The sequence below is a fragment of the Drosophila miranda genome (assembly GCF_003369915.1).
Source record: "Drosophila miranda strain MSH22 chromosome Y unlocalized genomic scaffold, D.miranda_PacBio2.1 Contig_Y2_pilon, whole genome shotgun sequence".
NCBI lineage: Eukaryota > Metazoa > Arthropoda > Insecta > Diptera > Drosophilidae > Drosophila > Drosophila miranda.
Window position 1 is genome coordinate 13,608,250 of NW_022881614.1, and position 26,890 is coordinate 13,635,139.

At 46.4% G+C, this 26,890-nt stretch overlaps 1 protein-coding gene and 1 pseudogene across 2 annotated transcripts in view; both read left to right on the forward strand.

The window, feature by feature from the left end:
- The first annotated feature begins 71 nt into the window (after positions 1-71).
- On the forward strand, positions 72-22,901 carry LOC117192814 (annotated as a pseudogene).
- Positions 22,902-23,758: 857 nt separating this feature from the next.
- Positions 23,759-26,890, forward strand: part of LOC117193227 (nuclear pore complex protein DDB_G0274915-like) — a 35,692-nt gene continuing 32,560 nt past the window's right edge. The window contains exons 1-2 of one of the 2 annotated variants that reach the window (XM_033397980.1): positions 23,759-24,936; positions 24,993-25,408. In XM_033397980.1, the coding sequence (XP_033253871.1) occupies positions 23,880-24,936; positions 24,993-25,408 (1,473 nt within the window). In that variant the 5' untranslated portion in view covers positions 23,759-23,879. Of the gene's footprint in view, positions 24,937-24,992; positions 25,409-26,890 lie in introns of those variants that run through there. The other variant, XM_033397981.1, reaches the window with a different exon arrangement.

Below are 26,890 nucleotides of genomic sequence, written 5' to 3' on the forward strand. Positions count from 1 at the left end.
TCGGTATATTTTTGAGGGTCAGACGGTATATTTTTTTGATATCTTTGCGGTCACACTGGCCGTATGTTTACATGGAACGGCCGCCGCCGCGCAGATAATTCAGCCCCAATAAAAAAAACGTGCTAAATAAAATATTAGAAAGAACGATTCATTCTGGCGGACATTTGTTCGACATAAAATTACGTGAAATATCGAAATATATTCTTTAACTTGCTTTATTTTCGCGCCGCAGTAAAATACGGAAATAAAGAACCAAAATAAAGAAGTGCTTAATCAAATGAATTGAATCATTTCTTCTGATTTGAGATATGATAATTTGATAACAACAAGCAGCGGCGGTGCTGAATATCAATTTAATTGAAAGTTCGCGGTGACAGCGACGTTGACGTCGCAGATTTTAATACGAATAAAACGACTGTGTCTGTGCCCCTATGTGTATACTGTCTATGGGTGTGTGAGTGAGCGCTGAAGATGCGCGAAAACGTCAATTAATTGCAACAACAACAAAACGTGGGGCCAAAAGGTGCGAATGAAGCGCAAGAAAAAGAAAAATCAATAGAAATAGAATGCAAACCGTTGCGATTTCAGCAAGTGCTAAGGAAAATGTATCGAAATAGTGGATATCAAAACGATAGAACAACAACCGCAGCAACCAAACCAACGCTATTAATAAACATAAATAATATCTCGTTGGGAGCGACCGCTGCGTCGACCTCGGCGTCTCGCCTACGCAGATGATGCGTTGCATATGCGAAATTGCGTAATTTGCCGCAACTAAATTGTACAAATCTGAGGAAAGCGTAAAATACAACTAAAGTTTGAAACAAAGTTCTTGGCCAGAGTCGAGTCGGTCACCGTCGTCTCTCTAATTGTAAGAGTGCGTGTGTGTGTGTTTCGGCCCAAGTTCATTCTCGTGTCTGTTGGCGGGTGTGAGTGTGAGTGTTAGTGTAGTGTGAGAGAAACAACAACATGGCTGCCGCAACAGATGGCTCTGCCAAAGCGGCAGCGGCTGCAGCGTCGACGTTGCCGCGCACAACAACCACATCGACGCCGAATGGCGGCACACTAGCCAGCAAACCCCCAAATTCCGCAGCATCAGCAGCCGCATCCTCCTCCTACTCATCTTCCTCGTCGTCAGCGTCAGCAGGGCTGCCGGCCGCCGTCTCGCATTTCTACTACAAGCACGGCCTGTTCTTGTCCAGCTACCCCACATGCGCCTCCAGTATAGCCTTTATGGCGATATTACTTTCGTGGTTAGTCGGATTATACTGAAATTTGTACAATTTTGATTATTTAACGGTGCAGGAAAAAGGCAAGCTAAGAACCAGCAGGGCGGAACTAAACTACGACACACAAACGATGAACAAACTAGTTTTTTTTTCAACTTTGGAAAATAATCAATAGTTTTGAAATAATAGTCTTATTGGTCTATCATTACAACGACACTCTAGGCCAGGCATGAGGCATGAGCCACCAGGTCACTGAACAAAAGCAACAATCTCCGATTATAGCCTGCACTCGCAGTTTGATAATATTATTGATTATAGGCGGAATTTGTTGAACCCCACACACAGAGTGTTCGAAATGCGCCCATACCAAAGCGTATATGGATGTGTGGGGACTTGTACATGTATGCATGGTAAAAGATTATAATATAGCCATGAAATATTGAAAACGGATTGGCAGCGTGCCAAACTAGCCTATTGATAAAGTAAACAATTAATTTGGTTGACTAGGCGTAGGATTTTGCAGTTATCTTCTCATACATTTTACCCACCAAATAAATGAAATAAACAATGTCTAGACTTGAGGTACACCGCAAGTATTCTATTCGCAAGATTTGAAGATTGCTTGGAATCCCTATATTATATAAAACCTAATAGTTGGCGAGGGCTTGCCCCCGTTTGTTTGTTTACATTTTCAAATAGGTATGTCCACCACATGGTTTTGGGTTTGTCCCAGGGTTGGTTGGGGAGAAACGAAAGCCGCAGAAGGATCACATTTCATTGCTTTCCTTAGCTCAAATGCTATTAATTTATGAAGGCGGATAATCGATCCGCTTAGAAAGAGAAGGAGACGGATGTCAGCCTTTGGCACGGTTACTCATAGACAGTCCCAATCAAATCGGATGGGATGGAGTTGTCCTTCAACTGGGGTGGAGTGTCTTTAAGCGGGATTAGCGCAATCCGATCCGATACCTGCGCTTATCAGAATCAGGGCTTGTTTTTGGTGGCAGCTGCCGCGTCTAGTAATAATAGTATGTACTTATCAAGACGCTTATCAGTGGCCAGCGACGCGGTCGCATTAGTGTTGTCTTGGGCGCAGGCAAATGGTGTCATTGCTGCCAGGCAGCCCCAACGATGGCCGACGGCCGATGGCCTGCTAACCTTGAATACATTAAAATGCGAATGGCGAATGATATTCATTCGCTTCCAGCTCTTGCTTAAGCCGGTTTTGTTTTTCTTGCTCCCGCATTCTCCGCCCTTTGCCTAAATATCATACAACATTGTTGTGACTTTGTTTTGATATATTATCGCATCTCTTTAATTTGATTCTACTTTGTGTTAACCACCAGTGTTTTGTTTGTAAACAAGTGTTTAATATAAATTCAATATTGCAACGTAACACATCGGACTCGTGCAGGCAATTTGTTATTGTTTTTTGCCCAGTCTGCTTTTCGTTATCGCTTCTTCGGTGTGCACTGTTCTCGCGCATCAGCGTTTGCATCGCCCACACTCTCTCGTGAGCATAAGCGGGCTGCTCGCATTGTTGCTCTCACTCTCTCTGGATTGCCTATACTCTCCCTCTCTGTGGACTTTTCTTTTGTGTCTCTGCTTTGGTGAGTTTACTGCTCGTTTTCTGCACTTCGTTGGATCATCTGCTTTGAATTATTGCCGCTGCAGCTGATTGTCTGGCTCGCTCTGCTGTCTGCTCTCCTACTTTACCTGCGATCTCACTCCGTTCTTTTTTTTTTTTTTTTTTTTTTTTTTTTTATTCGTGCACAGTGATTCTACTACTGTCCATAATGGCAATTGTTTGCAGTGCAAAGAAATGTGAATTCGGTGGTGTTATCATTGGTGATTCTTTTCTTAGCTGCTGGCTGTGCGACAATTTTGCCCACATAAAATGTGCTGGTGGTGGAAATTTTGGCCGGCTGAATGATCTGATCTCGAAACGCATGGGCCTGTCTTGGTCATGTCTGGCTTGTCGGGAGACTGAGGCCGAAATGCGCACATTTATGAGACAGACTCGAACTGGGTTTCTGGATGTCCGGAAACAATTTGTGGCTCTCAACGAGAAATTTCTTGCCCTTGAATCACAGTTTCTTGGGCTCAAACTCTTGAGCGAATCGCCTAGACGGAAAATTCCGCATAATGATACCAATCTCTTGCAACCTAATCCGATTGGTACGCCTGCCTCCCACCTTCATCAATCGGAAGCATTTCCGTGTAGTCATGCCACGCCGTTGTCTGTAAATCCGCCAACGGTGGCTCCGGAGTTCTTTACACCGAGCAATGTGCTTCCTTCGAGCACCCAACTTCCCAACAGCATCAATCCCATCCCTGCAGTTTCTGTGGCCGTCACTTCTGACGCGGTGAGTGCTCCTAGTGCGGGTGTGCTGGTTGCTGACGACGTCTTGCCAATTCCTGCTCCAATTCCTGCTCCAATTCCTACTCCAATTCCTGCTACAGCCATTGCTGCCAATTCCTCTGCCCTTGTACCGAGATCTATTTTAGGAGTGGCTCCACCATCTCGTTCTCGCTCGGGACTTCAACATAGAGCAGTGGTCCCTCGGAAAGCAATATTTGTTTCTCGTCTTATTCCTGAAGCTACAACGGAGGATGTTAAACAACATCTTGCCGCTAAACTTAACACTTCGCCTGTTGATATAGTTGTGACTAAATTTACATTTAAACATAAGCGCAACATAGCATCCTTTAAAAAACTTCTCCCTGATTCTTTACTATCCTGTTCTCTAGAACCGTCAATATGGCCTGAGCATACAATTGTGCATGAGTTCCTTCTCAAAGATTCGAGCTCGAATCCAAGAACTACCGAACATGCTCCGAAAAACTGATGTACTATTTTTCCATGCACTATCAGAACGCCCGCAGTTTGCTGGGAAAATTGCGTCAAATTCATACTAATAGCGCGTCCTTTGATTTCGATGCCACCGCGTTTACCGAAACCTGGCTTAACTCCTCTGTCAATGATCATGAAATTTTCATTGATAGTTACACTATTTATTGAATGGACCGCCCATCTTTTGCAGGTGGGGTTCTGATTGCAGTTAAATCTGTTTTCTCATCTGAGTTATTCCCATTCAATAACATTCATGGAATTGAATTTGTTGCAGTCAAAGTTCGTGTTGGCTCCGCATTTTTCTATTTAACCTGCTCTTACATTCCTCCCAGGTCTGATGCTGAGCTTTACTTACACCACCTCTCAGCAATTAATAATGTTGTTTCTGCATTAGGGTGCAATGATCGAATTATTGTCATGGGGGACTTTAACCTCCCATTTCTTTCTTGGCTGCCTTGTAATGACGCTAACCTGTTGTTTCCCAATTGCCATAATGACTTTTTTCAATGGGCTAACGGATATTTCCCTTGTCCAAATTAATGCCGTTAAAAACATTAGGGACAGACTTCTTGACCTCGTTTTTGTTAACGATGGTTCTCTAGTATCTAGAGCAAGCCCAATATCTCTCCCTGAAGATCCTTACCATCCAACCTTGTTGATATCCCCGGAGTGTACACAATCTGGTGGTGCTGACAGTTCCATGGCTCCTTGTCACATAAAGTGTTTTCGCAAAACAAACTTTATCGATTTAGATCTACATCTCTCGCGTGTTGATTGGTCGTTTCTTTATTCATTACCGAATATAGATGCAACTGTTAACTAGTTTTATAGTTCTATTTACTCCGCCCTTAATAGGTTTGTTCCAGATATCACTGTACCTGTATCGTCCAAGCCTCCCTGGTTCTCCAAGTATTTGTCATACTTAAAAAATAATAAATCCCGGCTCTATAAAAAGTACCAGAAGTCGGGCTCCACGTTGGCCTTAGCTCTATACTCCTCCGCTCGCTCTCTGTTCCTTGCCGTCAATAGTCAGTGTTATAATCATTACCTTTCACAATGTAGTAGTAACTTTCGTAGTGATCCTAAAAAATTCTATTCGTTCGTTAACTCTAAGCGCAAGTCAAACGTTTTTCCTCCGTCCCTTCATTACCAGAACAAAACAGAAGCTTCTGCTGTTGGTATTGCAAATTTATTCGCTAACTTTTTCCAAACAACGTACTCGTCTCATATTTACAACGCATCCACTCCGTATCCGTACCAGCTACCTCAAGCTAACAGCATTTTTCTGCCCTTTTTCGAGGAAAGCGTTGTTCTGGAAGGTTTGTCATCTATGGACATATCGTTTTCTGCGGGTCCAGATAAGGTACCAAGTTGCATCTTAAAACACTGTGCCCAGTCCCTTTGTAAACCCTTGACCTTTCTCTTCAACCTCTCCTTGGAACAGTCTTGTCTCCCAGTAATTTGGAATGAGTCCTACATCACTCCGCTTCACAAAAAAGGTTCAAGATCAAACATTGAAAACTATCGTGGTATCGCAAAGCTTTCCGCCATCCCGAAGCTTCTTGAGTTCCTGGTCACCCGTTAACTGCAACATCTTTGTTGCAGCTTGATATCTCCGTCGCAACACGGTTTTTTCAGACATCGTTTAACATCGACTAACCTTCTTGAGTTTTCTAACCTAATCCACCGTGGTTTTCAAATTGGTTTGCAGACGGATGTAGTTTTTACGGACTTCAGCAAGGCATTCGATTCTGTGAACCATGCTTATTCAAAAGCTCTCTTTATTAGGGTTCCCAACGAATCTTCTAGATTGGATTTTGTCCTATCTCTCTAACCGTACTCAACGTGTTTTGTTTTCTAACGTGTTGTCAAATACTGTTAGACTTACTTCAGGTGTGCCACAGGGAAGTTATCTGGGCCCGCTTCTGTTTATTTTATTTGTGAATACCCTTCCTCAAGTTATAACATACTCTACTACACTAATGTATGCTGATGATGTCAAAATCTGTCTTTCCTACTCTGATTGATTGATAGGAAATCATGTCCTTGAGCGAATTTCGAGTTCAAATGACCTCGGAGTCCTTTTTGATCATAAGATGTGTTGCAACACCCATATAGCTGCAACTGTAAATAAAGCTAAGGGTGTTTTAGCGTTCCTCAAGCGTTGGTCCAAGGAGTTTGACGACCCGTACGTTACGAAACAACTGTACATCTCGTTAGTACGTCCTATATTGGAGTATTGTTCTTGTGTGTGGAGCCCGCAGTATAAAGAGCAGCAGGCTGTTATTGAATCCGTGCAAAAGCAATTTTTAATTTTTGCCCTTCGGAACTTTAACTGGGACTCGGGTAGAATCTTGCCACCCTACCGGTCTAGGCTAAATCTTATTGACCTGCCATCGTTGCACCATCGCAGAATATGCAATGGTGTAATGTTCGTGCACAAGCTCCTTCTTGGGACTGTTGACTACCAAACTCTCTTGGGTCAGATTGACTTGGCCGTTCCATCTAGACCTAACCGTACTTTTAGGCCTATCCGTCTACCCATATGTAGGTCTAATTATGCTGATCATGAACCTTTTAGGGTTTTATGCCATAATTATAACTCCCTCTGTCAAACCCTATCCCCTGAACTGTCTCTTAAACTAATTGCATGCAATATTTATAATCATTTTAAATTTAGCTAACTTTTAACTTATCTTTTTCCGCCTTTAATAACTAAGCACCATTATTAACAGATAATTTGTTAATTTAATAAATAAATAATACAAAATACACGAGTATGTATAAGTTTTAGACGTTTAGCGCCGACGATTGGGCGAGCACTGGGAATGCTTGGGACACGCGTTAGATGACGAACCGCGGAGAGCAAACACACGCCAGGTCTTAAAATAGCGAACCAGTCGAGCACTCGAGCCAACCAACTAATCTCCCTCACTCTCCTCGCCCTGTTCTGATAGCTATCCGCTGATCAACATACCGTTGCCGGGAACCATACCCACAAAGATAGTGCTGCCCTACGAGGCCGAGTCTCTGTCGGCGTATAATCATAGTGGAGCGTCGACGCCTTCCGTTGCCCCACTCGACCCCGATCCGCCGCCTGCTGCCCCGGCGCACCACCTCAATGGGAGTGCCGCAGACCGCAGCCTGCCACCGCTGCTGCCCTGGGCCCGGAGCAGTCCAGCCCTCTTCTACGTCCAGCAGATCACACTGCGAGCTAGAGTGCTGCCCTGGAGCGATAGGATGCAGCTAATGGATGCGTTTCGTGCGCCGCTCTACGAAGTTTTTAAATTGCTCGAGATTGTGCGCAATCATCAGAGCAGCGAGACGTGAGTACCCCAATACGCCCTGCCACTGTCAGACACCGTCGGACTAATTGAATCAAATTTCGTCAACGTAATCGTAATCGTAATCCTCCACAGCCAGCGCACTCTCGAGCACAACTGCCTTCACGTGGAGAACGTGAAACGCGGGGTCCAAGGGCAGCTGGATCAGATCTACCCCGAGTACGGCTGCTTGCTGCTCTCCCCGGTCAACCTCTGGAAGCAGAACGCTCAGAACTTCACCAGAGACACGAATATTCTGAACACGATATTTCAATATCATGTAAGTGGTCAAGCATCCGCACCCGTAGCCGCAACCGCAACCGCAACCGTAGAGGATGGATGCGACAGTCGGTTGTCGTCGAGCAGCCTAATGCGTTTTGTCTGTCCACTCGAACTGCATGCACGTAATAAGCCCCAAATCGTTTAAACACTCGTGTCTGAGAGGAAAATGTGTTGGCCTAACTCTCGGGCGCTGCGCGTGTGTTATCAGACAAATTTTACTGAAGCTGAGTCACACGGAACGTGGAGCATGAATATGTAGACGCCACCTGTTGGAATCGGGATACAGAGAATTGTAGGCATAGGCAATAGGCCAGAGAGGCCCTGCAGTCCATCGGCATTTAGCATCGGCACTGCAAACATTATAGTTTCGCGAGTGTCGACTGTCGAGTCTCGAGACGACTGCATTATGCATAGCTTTTTCCAAGTCTGGACTGGAGACCTTTGGTATTCCACATGTACATATGTATATGCATGCATTTACTTTAGCCTAACGAGGTATCTAACCCTAGTAATAGATCTCCGCTCGAGAGTACTTACGCGAAGTACGCCACATACATGCATGCCTACAGTTCCAGATACATACTCGTACAGTATACATACATATGCAGGTATCAGATTGTGTATCTCTCCGATTGAGTGGATGATTCACCCTTGACGCGATTTGCTTTGACGATAACTCTTTGGCGTGTGTGTACACATGGATACATGGTACAGCATATGCCGGCCGCTTGTATCCCCATCAAAGCCTGGAACTGGTTGACCAATTAGCCAACTCTCCTCCCGCTTTTTCGTAGTATTCCCGTCTGCCCTTGTGCCCGCTCTCTTCGTACTTCGCAATGGAAACTTTTCTGTATAAATAACTTTAGCAGCTCACCTCAAATAAAGTGATGTGATGCCATGGCCATAATAATGAAGAAGTTCAAGGAAATTGGGCAACAAATTCGAATGGGGATAAAACAGTATAAAATACAGTAACAAAATACGAATAGTTCTCGCTAACCATATACTATACATATAGTATGTTTGTACTATGCTCGCAAGAGGGAGTTTCTGATATTGATATAATGAGGGGATCCATATTGTTCGCGAATAATATGCTCGACGGATTTGATTTTAGTGGACTGTATTTATTTTGTTCTTGTCCAGTTCGATGTCTATTTGGTACTGAGAAAATGCCGTCGCAGCGGCGGTAAGAATATGTGTGTATACAAATTTTCGTCTCTTCCATTCTCATCTTGTTCTCCTTTGCCGATGGTTCTTCGCTTAGCGATGGACTTGTTATACGTTCCTCAACATCCCGGCCCCCCTGAAACAAAGTTTCGGAACGGGGCAATACCGCGATTTTAGTAATTGGTCGGGATAATTCTCCAGATGCGGTCTTCAGCTTGACAGCTCGAACCAGTTCGTCCTTTCCTGGATAGGCTTCTATAACTCTTGCGAGGTGCCATGAAGCCGGTGGGCTGTTGGACTCCTTAACAAGCACAACGTCTCCGATCGAGATATTAGGGTTAGACGTGGTCCACTTTGGACGCTGTTAAAGAGTGGTCAGGTACTCCTGATGCCATTGTTTCCAGAAGCCTTGGTACATGGACTGGATACTCTGCCAGTACCCCAATCGACCCACAGTAATGTGACCCAAGTCAGCCTCCGGTATAGTGGTGAATGGTCGTCCAATTAAGAAGTGAGCCGGCGATAAATAGTTGACCTCAGTATCCGGTGTGTAGCATAGAGGACGTGAGTTGACCACTGCGCTGACTTGCGCAAGTAGGGTGCGCATCTGCTCAAATGTAAGCATTGAGGTTCCGACGACTCGTCGAAGGTGCAGTTTAACAGATCGAACTGCCGATTCCCATTTTCCACCCCAATGAGGTGAGCCAGGCGGAATGAATACCCATTGTATGCCGTCATCCGCCAGGGTATGAGTAACCAGGTCGGTGTGTTGCTGTGACGCCAGTATGGTTTGCATTTCATCAAGTGAGCGTTTCGCGCCGATGAAATTTGTGCCGTTGTCACTGTAGATTTTGGCACATTTGCCACGTAGAGATATGAAGCGCCGCAGTGCAGCCAGGAACGTTTCAGTGGTGAGATCCGTGGCAAGTTCCAAATGTATTGCCGATGTGACCAGGCAAACGAATAGTCATATATGTAAAGGACAGTGTATCAAGCAGTTAGCACTATCCCATCTAAATTAACATTTGAACTTAAGATACCATCGATAGGACCTAACCGATATAACCAGACTTAACCGATGTTTAAAAGACCTAACCGATAAGGGGTTATCGATACGGGAGTCGGTTGTTGGAAGTAGAAGCAGAAAGTTGAACAAAAAGTCGGCAGAACAGACTCATTAATTGCACATCTTAAATCATACACTTTGTACTCTTTTTCGAAAAACACTATTAATAAACGATACATTATTATTAATCTTACATTTGGGGGCTCGTCCGCGTCGAATACAGAGCTCGGAGTGTGTGAAAAAGAAAAACAGAAGAAAGCAGAAGCTGATGCAAGAAGAGGATTGTTGAAAAGTTGTTAAAGTTGTTGTTTGTAGCTACATAAAGTTGTAAAGTTGTTGTTGGTGGCTATAAACATTAAGTTGAACAATCCAAATTCTGTGAGCCTAACAGTAGACACGGAGTTTAATAAAAGATCGGTCGTTTAATTCGGTTGGAAAATTGTGAAATTCATTGTCGCGCCGCAGCGTCGCCTTGTCCGTGCGCAGTACGTACACAAGCAGAAAAAACACGCACAGACACGTTGTGTGTGATACACACTTATAAACAGAAAAGTCAAGCACTCGTCGGGTACACAGACACAAGTCGAAAAGAGCCGCAAAATGAAGCAAACACCGCCGCCGATGCACTGGAAAGAGAGAGAGAAGGAAGAAGCTGTACCAGGAACGTCGCGCCCGAGTGCAAACGAGATGGAAGATTTAGAAAATGCAGAAAAAAATACTGATGACAAGATTGATCAAATGATAAAGTTGCTAAGTTTGAAACTGCTTTGCGATGAGCAACGAGAAATGAAGATCGCTCCAGATAATTTTACAAAAGTTGTGAGCGATTGTGATGGAAAATCGGTTCCCATAGAAAAATGGTTTGAGATATTCGAAAAAAATGCCGACGCATATGAGCTTACTGAAAAGCAAAAGTATGTGCAGGCCAGAGGAAAAATGACCGGTGCAGCTAAGCTTTTCCTTGAAGCTGAATGCGTGTGCACCTATGAGGAACTCAAGAACGTATTATTGGATGAATTCACATGTAGCTATAACAGTGCAGACATTCATAAGCTGCTGCAAGAAAGAAAGAGGAAGAGTAGTGAGTCGATGCACGAGTACTTGCTGCAGATGAGAAAAATAGCAGCAGTCGGACATGTTGAGCACGCGGCTGTTATAAGCCATATTGTGAACGGTCTGGACATAAGAAACGAGTATAAGTATGCCATGTATCGCTGTAAGACCTTCAGGGCCTTGAAAGAAGAGTTCGATATCTATGATCGTTTGAACATATCGGAGAAGAAGGGCAATAACGGGCAGCAAAGTGGGCAAAGCGGTAAAAAAGAATATTGCTATAACTGTGGATCAGGAGAACACAAACGCAAAGACTGCAAAGCCGAAACGAAGTGTTTTAAGTGCAATCAGAATGGTCACATTTCGCGTAACTGTCCTTATGAAGCTGATAAAGTTGATAAAGTTCGCGTCATTTTGGATCGCAGTCGCATGAAAAAAATTCAAATAAACGGCATTGTTGTTGACTGTCTTGTGGATACAGGGTCAGATGTAACCATAATCAAAGAGAGTAACGTTAAAAACGTTAAACTTTTGAAGTGCACAACTATGTTGCGCGGTCTGGGTCAGATATCAACAAAGCCTGTTGGATACTTTAATGCAGAAGTTACCGTGGATAAGTTGCTGACCACACAGAAGTTTTTAGTAGTCCCCAGTAGCCAGATTGATTTCGACGCACTTTTGGGGCATGATTTCATTAAAAACTTCCGTTTCGTCGCTGATATGCAAGGATACACGTTTTTGAAGCATGACGCAGATCCTGTGCCAACAGATGAGCATGCTCTTATATATAATGTAATTGAAGAGTCATCCTTTGTAGCTCCGCCGCAATATCGAAAAGACGTTGAACAGATGATAAGAAACAGTTACCAAATGCCCACAGAAGTTGCAAAGCAGTCTCCAATCCAACTGAAGATAGTTCCCGACGGAGTAATCAAGCCGTTTAATCACTCACCGAGTCGTTTATCAACAGACGAAGCCAGTGCCGTAAAGAAGCAAGTCGAAGAATGGATCGAGCAAGGAATCGTGCGCAAGTCGTCTTCAAATGTAGCGAGCAGAGTTGTCATCGTGAAGAAAAAAGATGGTACACTTAGAGTTTGCGTAGACTACAGGAAGTTAAACAGCATGGTATTGCTGGACTGCTTCCCAGTCCCGATCATGGAGGAAGTCTTGGAAAAGCTGCAGTCGGCTAAGTGGTTTACCATAATGGATCTTGAAAACGGATTTTTCCATGTGCCTATGGAAGAGCAAAGCAAGTCTTATACGGCCTTCGTCACAAAGGAGGGATTATTCGAGTTTAATAAAGCGCCTTTCGGATTCAAGAACTCGCCAGCTGCGTTCATTCGGGTCGTAAGCTATATTTTTCAAGAATTAATCAACTCTGACATTATGCAGCTTTATATGGACGACATAATTGCTTACGCCGCGTCGCCCGAGGTATGCATGAGGAAGACAAAGTTGGTCCTGGAGACAGCTGGGCATTTTGGCCTAAAGATCAAGTGGAAGAAATGTAGCTTCATGCAGCCACGCATTAGCTTTCTGGGCCATATCATTGAGAACGGGAGAATCTGGCCCGGCAAAGAGAAGACAGCAGCTGTCAGTCGGTTTGCTACGCCCAAAGACATTAAAGCAGTTGAAGCATTTCTGGGACTCACAGGCTTTTTCAGAAAGTTCATCCCTGGCTATGCACAAGTTGCCCGGCCGCTCACGAATCTACTCAGGAAGGAAGCAGTTTTGAACATTGGCGAAGCAGAGCAACAGTCGCTACAAACCTTAAAGAATCTGCATGTAATCGCACCTGTATTACATTTATACTCACGAGAAGCGCCAACGGAACTCCACACGGATGCATCCAAAGAAGGTTTCGGAGCAGTTTTGTTGCAGCAGTTTGATGGCAATTTCCACCCGATTTACTATTGGAGTAAAAAGACTACACAAGCCGAGTCCAAATGTCACAGTTACTATTTGGAGGTCAAAGCTGCATACCTCGCACTCAAGAAGTTTCGTCACTGTTGGGGATCAAATTTGATCTTGCCACTGACTGTGCGGCGTTTAAGCAGACAACAACGAAAGTAGATATACCCAGAGAAGTTTCCCAGTGGATTCTGTATATGGAGGACTTTACATTCAAAGCAGTACACCGCCCAGGGGACAGAATGAGACACGTGGACTGTCTCAGTCGTTTTCCGCAGACATGCATGTTCGTGACGACGGAGCTAACAGCTCGGATAAAGAAAGCACAGCAGGATGACGATTTCATCAAAGTCACAGTTGAGATCCTGAAGCAGCACCCATATCAAGACTACAAGCTTAAAGGAGGTCTTCTCTTCAAATCTGTAAATGGCAATGACGTTTTGGTGGTTCCAAGGCTGATGGAAAGGGAAATCATTCAAGGATCGCATTAAGTTGGTCATTTCTCCACAGCGAAGACAATGCACTCAGTTCAGCAGCAATACTGGATTCCGCACCTTGAACGGAAAGTAAATAAGTTGATTACTAATTGTATCAGTTGTATAATTTTCAGCAAAAAGTTGGGCAAACAAGAAGGCTATCTTCATTGCATTGACAAGGGTGACACACCACTATACACGCTGCACGTTGATCATTTGGAACCAATGGATGCGACAGCCAAGCAATACAAGTACATTTTTGATGTGGTAGATGCATTCTCCAAGTTTGTGTGGCTGTTCCCAACTAAGTCAACAGGTCACGAAGAAGTTGTGAAGAGGCTGAGAGATTGGTCATTTGTGTTTGGTTTTCCCAAGCGCATAGTCAGCGACAGAGGAGCAGCGTTTACATCCAACGCATTCAGCGAGTTTCTCAACGAGAACAAAGTCGAACATGTGTGTACAACGACAGGTGTGGCGAAAGGCAACGGTCAGATTGAGCGGGTGAACCGTTCAATTTTGGGTATCATCGCAAAGCTCTCAGCTCAGGAGTCAACGAAGTGGTACAAGCATTTGCCACAGGTCCAGATGGCGATTAATTCGCATGTGCATTCTACGTTGAAGTCGTCGCCATTCGAGGTCATGTTTGGGACAAAGATGCACAGACAAGCTGAAAGTCGACTATTGGAGGTGCTCAACGAGGAGTTGGTTACGCAGTTTAACAACGAGCGCCAAGAACTGCGTGACCAAGCGAAACAAAACATTGAGAAGGCGCAAGAGGTGTACAAGTGCTATTATGATAAAAACGACGACCTGAGCACGGCTACAGACTATGAGACATGGTCGCGGTCAAGAGGACGCAGTTCGTCGCAGGACGCAAGTTGGCCAGCGAGTATCTAGGCCCATATGAAGTCACCAAGGTCAAGCGGAACGGTCGCTACGACGTCAGAAAGATTGCTCAAGTCGAGGGGCCAAATATCACAGCAACGAGCAGGGACAATATGAAGCTATGGCGTTTTGTCTCAGAGAACGATGATAGATTATCATCTGGGACAGATGAAGATGAGCAGGAGGGCCGAATGTAAAGGACAGTGTATCAAGCAGTTAGCACTATCCCATCTAAATTAACATTTGAACTTAAGATACCATCGATAAGACCTAACCGATATAACCAGACTTAACCGATGTTTAAAAGACCTAACCGATAAGGGGTTATCGATACGGGAGTCGGTTGTTGGAAGTAGAAGCAGAAAGTTGAACAAAAAGTCGGAAGAACAGACTCATTAATTGCACATCTTAAATCATACACTTTGTACTCTTTTTCGAAAAACACTATTAATAAACGATACATTATTATTAATCTTACATATATAGCCCTTGCTTATACGTGGTTTGCGAACCTTGCCATCCTTGAGAAGGATTGGCCCAGCATTGTCGCAACCGGTGTTGACAAATGGCAGTGCTTGTGTGATACGAATGCTGGGTAGATCAGCCATTCGTTGCTGTGATGTATGCTGTCTTTGTCGAAAGCATGCCAAACATTCGTGCGTGATTTTGCGTACGAGGTTACGTGCGCCAAATATCCAGAACCTTTGCCGAACAATTACGAAGAGTGCAGAAACACCAGGGTGGAGGTTGACCCGGTGCTCGTGTTCCAAGATCAGTTTCGTGCTGCGATGAGTCTTTGGCAGCAAAACTGGATGTTTCGCCTCTTCTGGCAATTGAGAGTGATGCAATCGTCCGCCGACCCTGAGTAGATTGTCTTTGTCAATGATTGGTGACAGTTTCACAAGCTGCGATCGGCTCCGTAATGGCTTCTTGGCAAGTAGCAATTGGTAGTCATATTGAAAGCAGGTTTGCGCGTAACGCAAACACAGAATCCGTGCAGTCCGTATCTCATGAAATGTTAGAGATTGGGAGCTCCTGTCCCGAGATGGATGTTTTGTGCGTTGGATGAAGCGAAGGACATAGCCAATAGTGTGCACCAGCTTCCGCCAGGAGGAGACTCGGGCTATTAGTTCTTCCAGCGGATTATCCAATTGTAATTCGGCCAATGTAGACAAACAATTGGTTTTGACTTCGTTTTGTATGCCAGTTTCTGAAAGAGTAACGTAAAACTTTGAGTTGTTCAACTTTACCAAGAATTGATCGTTGTCACGTAGCCATGAAGGACCAGTCCACCACAGCCGAAAGTCGATGAGATCGGCAGCCATGAGGCCTCTGGACGCACAGTCAGCTGGGTTTGTTTTGGAGTCCAATTGACGCCAAGCATGGCATGGAATGGAATCCAGAATTTCCGAGGTTCGATTCCCAACAAACGTCTTCAGCTGGGCTGGTGCATATGATAACCACGATAATACAATTGTAGAGTCGCACCATGCAAATACAGTTGTATCTTTGTGTCGTAATCCAGCCTTAATTGATCGTATGAGTTGGCTCAGAAGAAGTGCTCCGCAAAGCTCCAGGCGTGGCAAGGACTGCTGCTTGAGTGGAGCCACCCTTGTCTTTGCAGCCACTAAAGATACGGACACAGAGCCGTCGTCGGGTATTACTCTGCTGTAAACTACAGCCGCGTATGCCTTGATAGAAGCATCGGAGAATCCGTGCAACTCGATGTTGTCTGCGTAGTTGACAACCAAACGTGGTAGTTGAAACTGCTGCAATGTGTCGAGGTCAGCGCGCCACTTCAGCCAATTGTCCGCCAGTTTTGTTGGAAGTGGATCATCCCAATCCAGATTGAGTAACCATAGTCGCTGAAAAAGAATCTTGAACTGAACCACGACGGGTGCCAAGAGTCCAAGTGGGTCGAATATCCGTGAAACATCGGACAAGACTTGTCTTTTTGTGCAGTTAGGATTTGCAGATAGACCCACATTGTATGTTAGCGTGTTCTTTCCAGGATGCCAGTAGAGTCCCAGAACCTTTACTGGTGACCATTGAGTTGGTTGTGTGTAGGCGTCGGTATCCTCCTCTGCTATGCCTTTGGTATTGGATACCCATTTCCCGAGCTCTAGCTTGGCGCAGGACATTAGTTGTATAAGTTCGTTCCGGTTCCGCAGTAGCTCATCCTCACTGTTTGATCCAGTAAGAACATCGTCAACGTAGAAATCTTCCAGTAGGATTTTTGCAGCATTCGGAAATTCATGATGATGATCCGAAGCCAGTTGTTGCAACACCCGAACCGGGTGTGTGGGGTGGAATGGAAGCTCCACGATATACTTCCCATTTGCATCGCGAGTGTGTGTGGTGAGAAAGTGTTTCTCGACCTGTTCATCTTCGGGTTCAAGTTTGGTCGTGCAATCGACGTTCTCCAGCTCCCAAAACTTCTGGAGCGAAGCATCTATATCCAATGTTGTTGTTAGTGAAATTGCGTTGCTTGCTTGGGGTGTCATGAGTGCCGTAATAACCCATCCAAAAATTGATGAAATGGCGATAAGATTGCCCTTGCTGTCATACATCTTCCTTCCTGTAAATGTAGACCATACGTGTTCGCTACCCAATAGTATGTCATTTGGTGCGTTTGTGCAGAAGTGTGTGTCAGCCAATTGAAGATCACTAAACACATCGAGTGCCGATGCATCAATGTTTTGCCTTCCCATTGATGAAGTGATTCTGCCAAGTACATGGGCGTTTACAGTCAAATAATCCTCAGAAATTCGGGACTTGAAGTGAAGTGTGCTGAATCCCCTTGTGGGGTCGGCTTTTACTGAAGATATTCCCGAAACAAGGATGCGTGATTGTGAACGTGCCAATCCAAGAGCGTGAATGCAACGTTCCGATATATACGAGAGTTCTGAACCAGTATCCAATAAGAGGCGACATGTTATGTAGTCCCCATTTGCGTTTTTAACATAAACCATGGCCGTGGGTAATGTGCTTCTGTTCAATCCTTTTGCTTGAGTAGATTGTGCAGTGCATTGCGCACATACAATCGAAGGTGTGCACTCTGCTTGGGCAATGTGACTTGAAGTCACCGAAGTGTTATAATGCGCGTTTGAATTGCTCTGATTATCCCCTTTTGTTTGCGCAAAGGTCCCGATAATACCCGATGTAGTATCTGGTAAATGGAGTAGTGAATGGTGATGACCTTTGCATTGTTTACATGTGTATTTTGATTTACACTTGTTGCTCAAATGACCAGGCTTCAAACAGTTATAGCATAGATTTTTATCTTTTACAAAAGAGCGCCTTTGCAAACCTGTCATTTCCAAAAATTGTGGACAGCCATACAGAATGTGTTGTGTCGAATGGCATTTGGTGCAGTTGCTGCCTTCAACTGCCACCATCGAGTGTGTGATTCTTTTTGATTTGTCCCCGTGAGTTACTGTTTTCCCTTCAGACGCAGGCTCCCCTTTGATTAGTTCCAATTCCTCGCAACGAGCATCCAAGAACTTGAAGAAGTCGTCGAGAGTGGGTGAGTCTTTATTCAAACTGCGTTCAATCCACCTGCGCCTCGTGTCGGCATCAAGTTTTTCCAGTGCTAGATATATAATCCAACAGTCGCGTCCCGTTTGATTTACATCGTCCAGACCACGTACAATTTCGTTTGCACCGTCGGACACTTTACGCAAAATCGCCGCATCAATTTTAGTAGTTGTGGGCAACCTCATAAATTGTTCCAAAAACGAGTTTACGATATGCCTCAGCCGATTGTACCTTTCCTTGAGACGCTCCCATGCAGTGTTGTAAGCAGTGTCCGTGGTCGCCAAATGTCGTACCAAGTTGGCAGCCTCATCGATGAGTAGTGTTTTCAAATGATGAAACTTCTGTGTGTTCGTCAAATGCTGCTTGCTATGAATTGTACTTTCATAGATATCCTGAAATGCTGGCCACTCTGTGTAGCTGCCAGCGAACCGTTTGATTTGAATTTTTGGCAATTCGCTCTGTATTGGTGTGACCGCACCAACTGCAGAATTCGAATTTACCGCGCCTCTAAACTCGACGCTCTCGCTCTCTCCAGCAGCACGCATATACATGTTCGTCGTGTTCTGGCTTGCAGCTAACTGTTCAAATAGCTGTTGTTGCTGTTGTAGCAGGCTGAGTACTGCGTCGTTGTTTAGATGAAGCTCTCTGCTGCCATCCCCTTTGATCGTTGCAGTTGTAGTTGGTTGTACTAACCCCTTTTTCTCCAAAATCATTGCATGTGCCAATAGATACATTTCCTCGTAGAGTGCATTGTCTTCCTCTGGATCCCCATACCCATCCACGTGTTCGAGAAGGGCTATGGAATCTCCAAGTTTTGAGAACTCTTTCCAAGCCGATTGGAGCAGTTCCATTCGTGAGGTGACCTGCGCCGTTGTAGTTGGTTCCTCCCGTTCAGCCCAAGCCAATGCGCGTGTGATGAGTCTGCCTTGAGCCTTGAGTCTGCCACGGGCTTTTACCAATACCTTTAATTGTTCCATTGTAAACAATTTTCAATGAACACCAAAGCACACAAAACTGTTCAAGAATCCGTCTCGAAGGACCAAAGAATGTTCGCGAATAATATGCTCGACGGATTTGATTTTAGTGGACTGTATTTATTTTGTTCTTGTCCAGTTCGATGTCTATTTGGTACTGAGAAAATGCCGTCGCAGCGGCGGTAAGAATATGTGTGTATACAAATTTTCGTCTCTTCCATTCTCATCTTGTTCTCCTTTGCCGATGGTTCTTCGCTTAGCGATGGACTTGTTATACGTTCCTCAACACATATATTTATTCCGGCCTGGAAAAGGCTGATAAGAGGCTTACCAATTAACTGGCAAATCATATCGATTAACTTGACTCAGAAATGCTCACAGCGCAAGATTATTATTCGTCCGTTAATCATGGGGAAATTTATATTTAGCTTGCATTTCCCCCTACGAGTATTGTGCGCTGCATGGTGCAGGCTTTGATCGATAACTGATAATCTCATCTGCTGTTGTTGTTGTTTCAGAATCTGCAAAAGTCGAAGGTATCCATAGCGAAAATGCTCTTTGGCCTGACCTTGCAGGACACGGGATTCAAGCGCTACCCGCTGCGGGCACGCGTCAGGATAATTCAGTATGCCCTGACGCTGGTGCTGAAGCACAACGATGTGGACTATCTGGAGACGCTGAAGGAGAAGCTGCTGCGCTACTATCCGGCACTGCCCGTGGCCGCCGCCGGGGAAGAGCCGTCGACCATAACGTACATTTTCTATCCGGGAGAGTACAGGATGTGGGAGCTGGTGCCCTACACAGTGGCCTTCGTGCTGGTGTTCGCCTACGTCTACTTCTCCGTGCGGAAGATCGACGTGTTTCGGTCGCGATTCCTGCTGGCCCTGTGCAGTGTCATCACCACCGCCGGCAGCCTGGCCATGTCCTTGGGCCTGTGCTTCTTCTTTGGCCTGACCATTTCGCTGCAGTCGAAGGACATATTCCCCTACTTGGTCATTCTGGTGGGCCTGGAGAACAGCCTGGTCATCACGAAGAGTGTGGTGTCTATGAACGAGAAGTTCGACGTGAAGATTCGCGTCGCCCAGGCACTGAGCAAGGAGGGCTGGCACATCTCCAAGACGCTGCTGACAGAGATCAACATTCTGACCATTGGCTTGGCCACCTTTGTGCCCGTCATCCAGGAGTTCTGCACCTTTGCTATCGTCGGACTGCTCTCGGACTTCATGCTGCAGATGCTGCTCTTCTCCACCATCTTGGCCATGAACATCAAGCGGGCCGAGTACACCACGGAGGCCAAGCACCTGCCCAAAATGATGCTCAGCTGCACTCAGGGAGCGGGACGGCAGGATTTCCGTTTCTTTGGGGCCACCCCAACCCTGCCGCCATTTGTGCCCGGCTCCTTTCAGCGTTCGCAGTCCCATCCGAAGCTTTGCTTTGCCGATGCCGCCGCTGCCGGAGAGCGGGTAGGCTTGGTCAATGGCCACTTTACCCAGGAGCAGCGCATCCCCAAGCGCATCAAGATCGTCAACTTCTGGGCGCGCACGCGCTTCTTCCAGCGCGCCTTCATGGTCTGGATGATCGTGTGGATCTGCTCCATCGTGTACAACTCGGGTTGTCTCGAGCAGCTGTTCACCATGCAGAGTAAGGGGACCAAGACTGGCACTCTGGAGCTGCAGCGACGCCTGCAGGCGGGTCGCGGAGCAGTCAGCAGCTTCTTCGAAGGACTGAAAGCGGACGGGCATCGAACCGCAACCAGCCCCCCCAGCAGCAACGGGCTTAGCACACCAATGGAGGCGCGTCCTGAGAACGAGATCAACGAAACGGCCGAGGATCTGCTGCGTCTGCGGTATCCCAACTTTGACCAGAACTATTTTCTGTCGAATTTCCACTGGTCCACGATCATGAAGCAGTACAACATCTCGCTGAGCGGCCACTACGTGACGCTGCTGCTACCATCAGGCTGAGCCATGCCATAGCGCCGGAGCAGGCCACTCTGCTGCGCAATCCCCAGGAGCAGCTGCAGCAGAATTTCGAGTGGAAGGCTCTGGCTGCTGCACTCGATCCGCTGGACTTCAACGATGACGATGTTCGCCGAGAGTCCCCGATGGTGATGCCCGGGTGAATGCCGCTCGTACCCAAAAGCCCCATGGAGATATTCTTCGCCATCCTGCTGTGCTGCATCAGCATCTTCGTGCTCTGCTACACGATGGTCGTATTCTATCGATGCATCTGCACCAGAAACTACGCCGAGTGGCGTTACAGCTGGAACGAGTCCGAGGCTCCCCACAAGAAAACCGAACAAATACTCGAGGGCGTTCCCACCCAGATCGCCGGCCACAAGCACCGCATCGAGTGCCTGGTCTCCGACGGAGCCTACATCATAAGCTGCTGCCTCAAAGGACAGATCCGCGTGTGGGACGCGCGCAGCGGCGAGCAGCTGGCAAGTATCGGGCGATCGGAGATGCAAATCTCTCAGCCCCGACAGGACGGACAAACACTAGTGCGGAAGCTGCCCATCTCGCCGGTGTGGTGTCTGGACTACTTTGATAATCTCATTGCCGTCGGCTGTGCCAATGGCCGTGTGGAGCTGTGGGAGTCCCCGGCAGGCGTGCTCAAGTGCGCCTACCAAGAGGATGCCAAGCGCAACCAGGGCATCACACACATCCATTTGAACGGGGATCGTGTGATTGTAGCGCGCCTTAATGGACGCCTCGATTTCTACCGTCTGGAGACATACTACAAGGGCAAGCAGATCGACTGGGGGTTCACATCCGCGTACAGACGCAGTAAGTATGCCGCAAGTGCAGGCCATAACTGAAGCTGTATTTAACTACTCTTGCTTTCGCTTCGTTCAGCACACGTGCGGACTGGTTCGACTGGCAGCCTGGGTCTGATGATGCAGCCGCAGCAACGCTGCCAGGACGCAGTGCAGAAAAACACCAAGGAGGAGATGAAGATCACGCTGGAGGGAGTGCGACTTGCCCATCAGCAACCCATTACTTGCATGCAGGTGGTCAACGACATGGTCTTCACCGGTAGCCAGGATCACACCTTGAAGGTAGGTCTCATTTCCACATACTGTCACACCATGAAAATGCTCATCTGCGCTGTCCGCTCCACAGGTGTATTGTCTCAACAAATTGGATGCGGAGTACACATTGCATGGACACTGTGGACCTGCCTGTTTGTTGACCGCTGGCAGCCGGGCACTGGCGGTTCAGGATCGCAGGACGGCCTCCTCTGTGTTTGGGATCTTTTTACGGGCGCCTGCATGTATAACATCCAAGCCCATGACGGTGCGGTCAGTTGTCTGGCCTGTGCGCCCAGCTACGTGATCTCGCTGGGCACAGACGAGTGGATCTGTGTGTGGGAGCGATTCCAGGGAAACCTGCTGACTACTATCAACATCTCCAATGCCTATTCGAGTCTGCTGATGCTCACGCCGTCGCTGCCTGTGACCAGCAAAATGGGTAGGTGCCTTCGTCAGATTTCTAATGGAAATGTCTAGCAAATAAGTAATAATGTGTTTATTCTGGCAGGATCTCTGATCGTCTGGGACGTACGCACCGGCCAGCCGGCTCGCGAGGTCAAGCTGGACTTTGACAACCTGCAGCTGTGCCCCAAGACCATGATGCTTGCCTGCGACTCTGTGGTCTGCGACTATGGCAACGAAATACGCGTGGTCCGATTCCCCATTGTGGCCGACAAGTGCCACTGTGAGCGCAAAGGGAGAGGAATTCTAGATGAAGCCAGCACCTACATACATAGACCTAAGTTAACTTTCGGATCTGTCTCGCCTTAAACTCACTAATCTACCTGTGTAGCAGGGACCTTCATTTACGAACTAATTAAATAACCAGTGGCGTTGACTTTTAACATTTTAAACTATAGCTTTGACTATACGTTTCGAGTACGTTTTTAGTTATAATACTTGTACACTGATTCATAACTACCCTGAATTAACAATGATACATATTTACCAATATAATATATATACATATATTTTTGCATAGCTACATTTACTGTATTTACATAGTGTCTTACAGCGCCTTAGAAATGTTATATATAACACAATATTTATTAGAATCACCTACGCTTAATTTTCTATATGGAAATAAAACATGAACGAAAATAACCGAAATCTATTCAAATATGTGTTTGTCATAAAAGGAAGTTCTAGGGATTTCCGCCGAAAGCCTCATAGAATAATGGATGAAGATTTTCTACTTGTGGAATTTTAATACCGTACATAAATACATACTTATCCATGGAGCATGTATGGCTCCGTGTCGTGTCGCCGCAGCGTCTGTCAAAGTAAACCAATATTCTCACGCAAAGCTGTTCTCAGTTTTAAAATCAAAAACATCCGGCAGAGAACGAAATGAACAGAGAGAGTAAGAAAGAGGCGGGAGAGAGATCTCTCAGCTGAGATCGAAAGCTGTCCGATCAGCTGTGTTTGCCCACACATAAAGATTATACATACACATGCACATGAAATATACATATGTGTATACGTACGTACAGTTCGTGGAAATCGGTGTTCTTTGTCAATAAAAAGAACAAAAATCAGGCAACGATGAATAAGAAAAAAAGAACAAAACAATTGAACGAAACAACAACAAAAAACCCACAAATACATGCATGTTTATGTGAATGTGAATGAGATATTACCCATTAAATAACTGCATACCTGTTTTCAATTCCAAATCGCATAGTTAGTTAGTGCAAAGCTTGGAGCTATTTGGAAGAGAACTTTCATCACATTTTGCTTAAGAGAAGCAACTTCCGCGAGCGTAGCGGGTTGGCTATCGGATTGTAGGAGAGGAGAAGTAGAAACCCCACTGATAACACACGCAGTCGCGATAATTGGAGCACTGGCGTAGTCGCGGGGAGGTGGATACAATCAGACCACCCTTACAGTCGATCCCCGCTGCACGTACTCCTCTTTCTTCGCACAGGGAGCGAAAGTGGGGGCATTAGTAATCGCGCGTTATCTTCAAGCAGAGCAAATGTGCAAAAAAATTTGTAGCCGTCAGTGTTAAGAGAAGCATTGGCCCCAGCGGACCGGATAGTGCTGCTTTCAATCGCGAGTGAGATATAGATAAGTAGCTTGAGAAGAATGGGTTGGTGGGGCAAGAAGAGGGACGATCCGGAAACGGACCGCTCCAGCGGATCAACTAACAGCCAGGCTCTGGTGCTGCAGGATCCGCGCACGCGTGTGAAGACCACCAGCGCCGCCACAGCGACCACCAACACGGCGGTGCAGAACTCGACGATAACGGACAGAAACAAGAAAACTATCACCTTCATGTCCACCCGTCAGACGGTGACGCATACGCAGAGAGCGCTTATAACGGAAACCACGACGCGGCGCACGCCGAGCCAGGCCGAGCTGGAGCAGCTCTTCGCGCAGATGAGAATGGGAGGCGATGGCGCAACGACGACCACCACCACGACAACTACGCGCGGCCGACCACCTAGTCTGAACGGCGTGGCCCTGCGCTCCACGCCGTCCTTCAAGGCCACTACAAACAACAAGCGCTCCAGCACTGTGCTCAAGACGGAACACACAACGGTGACGAAGAAAAACGGACGCAACGTCACCCAGCACCTGGAGACACAGCGTGTAGATCTCAAGACCAAGGGAAAGCCCTCTTGGCCGCCATCATTTTTTTCATCGACAAGCTCCGGCGGCACATCCGAGCCCTACGTCTCACCCTACGCTCAGAAGCCAAGTCTTGCCATTACTTACGTGTCGCCTTATGCCAAAACCACCACAAGTCCAACCTCAACCTCAAGTGCCAGCTCCGTGGCTAGTGCTCCAAGTTTTGGAACTTTCAAGCCGGCTGCCAAGCCCCTGTTCTCCACAGCTGTGCCCAGACCCTCCACAGGGGCCATACCCAAGACAAGCGTAGACACCCGAGACGCTCAGGGGGTCGTGAAGCCAAAGTTGTACGCTGGAGTTGGCACAACCAAGCCAATCGGGGCCAAGACCAAGCTGAAGCCCGCCCGAGTCTACATCTTCAATAACGAAAAGTTCGACAGCAAGAACGAGTTCCGTTCTGGCAGTGCCCAAGATGTCAAGGTTCTGCGCACCACCTTCGAGCAGCTCAAGTGCAAGGTGGAGGTCATCAAAGACGCCACACTGGCCACCGTCAAGGGAACCGTGAGGATGCGTAAGTGGCAAGAACGTACGATACCAGACCAATGCTGTAATTGTTCGTATTTTCAGTGGAGACAAAAGACTTCGAGGATAAGAGTGCCCTAGTCCTGGTGTTCCTAAGCCATGGAACGCGTCACGACAGGCTTGCTGCCAAGGATCTCGATTACTCGCTGGACGACGATGTCCTCTTCCCGATATTGCGTAACCGCACGCTGAAGGACAAACCCAAAATGTTGTTTGTCCAGGCCTGCAAGGGCGCCAATGAACGCGGTGGCTTCATGACAGATAGCGCCCAACCGAACGGATCCCCCAACGAGATTCTCAAGTGCTACAGCACCTACGAGGGCTATGTTTCCTATCGCACTGAGGATGGCACTCCCTTCATCCAGACCCTCTGCGAGGCTCTGAACAGATCGGGAAAGACAACCGACATCGACGGAATAATGATGAGTGTGCGAAGCGTGGTGAAAATGCAAACAAAGTGAGTACAAAATCCCTCTTTTAAACTATCGAACCTAAACGTAAGCGGACACCGCAACTCTACAGTTATACCCGATACTAAGTCAGTATGGCTCTCTCCGGCAGACGCCGCTAATATTGAACGACACGACAAAGAGTGCGTGCGAGAGAGACAGAAAATCAGTCTGAGCGTGACGTCGGGGGCTGCGTAGCCACTGCAAATTGATTTGTTCCTTTTGGCTACAAAAATGATCCGATCTGATCCAGATTCAGCAATCTGATAGATATGGTCATTATCTATGATTCTGCGTTTTTATACCCGATACTCAAAATGAGTATTGGGGTATATTAGATTTGTGGTAAAAGTGGATGTGTGTAACGTCCAGAAGGAATCGTTTCCGACCCCATAAAGTATATATATTCTTGATCAGCATCAGAAGCCGAGTCGATTGAGCCCTGTCTGTCTGTCCGTCTGTCCGTCTGTCCGTCCGTCCGTCTGTCCGTCCCCTTCAGCACCTAGTGCTCAAAGACTATAAGAGCTAGAGCAACGATGTTTTGGACCCAGACTTCTGTGATATGTCACTGCTACAAAAATATTTCAAAACTTCGCCCCGCCCACTTCCGCCCCACAAAGGACGAAAATCTGGGGATATTCAAAAATCTCAGAGACTATTAAGGCTAGAGTAACCAAATTTGGTATCCGCACTCCTGTTAGATCTTACTATAAAACGTGTATCTCAAAATTTCATCCCACCCCCTTCCGCCCACACAAAGGACGAAAATCTGTTGCATCCACAATATTGCACATTCGAGAAAACAAAAACGCAGAATCATAGATAATGACCTTATCTATCAGATTGCTGAATCTGGATCAGATCAGATCATTTTTATAGCCAATAGGAACAAATCAATTTGCAGTGGCTACGCAGCGCCCGACGTCACGCTCAGACTGATTTTCTGTCTCTCTCGCACGCACTCTTTGTCGTGTCGTTTAATATTAGCGGCGTCTGCCGGAGGAGAGCCATACTGACTTAGTATCGGGTATAACTGTAGAGTTGCGGTGTCCGCAGCAACTCACAACGTTCCCCCTCGTTAGTTTTCTCGAATGTGCAATATTGTGGATGCAACAGATTTTCGTCTTTTGTGGGGGCGGAAGGGGGTGGTTCGAAATTCGGAGATATACGTTTTATAGTGAGATCTAACAGAAGTGCGGATACCAAATTTGGTTACTCTAGCCTTAATAGTCTCTGAGATATGTGGATGCCCCAGATTTTCGTCCTTTGCGTGGGCGGAAGGGGGTGGGGCGAAATTTGGACACGAAACGGTCAAGGTCCGATATCACAGGAGGGTGGATACCAAATTTGGTTGCTCTGGCTCTTATAGGTTCTGAGATCCTTGAACTCATATTTTGCAATTGGCAAAACCGACCATGAAACCTGTGTGTTAGAGAGATACAGAGCGAGAAAGAATGAAATTGTTTTCTTGATTCTGGCTATAATAATTAAACG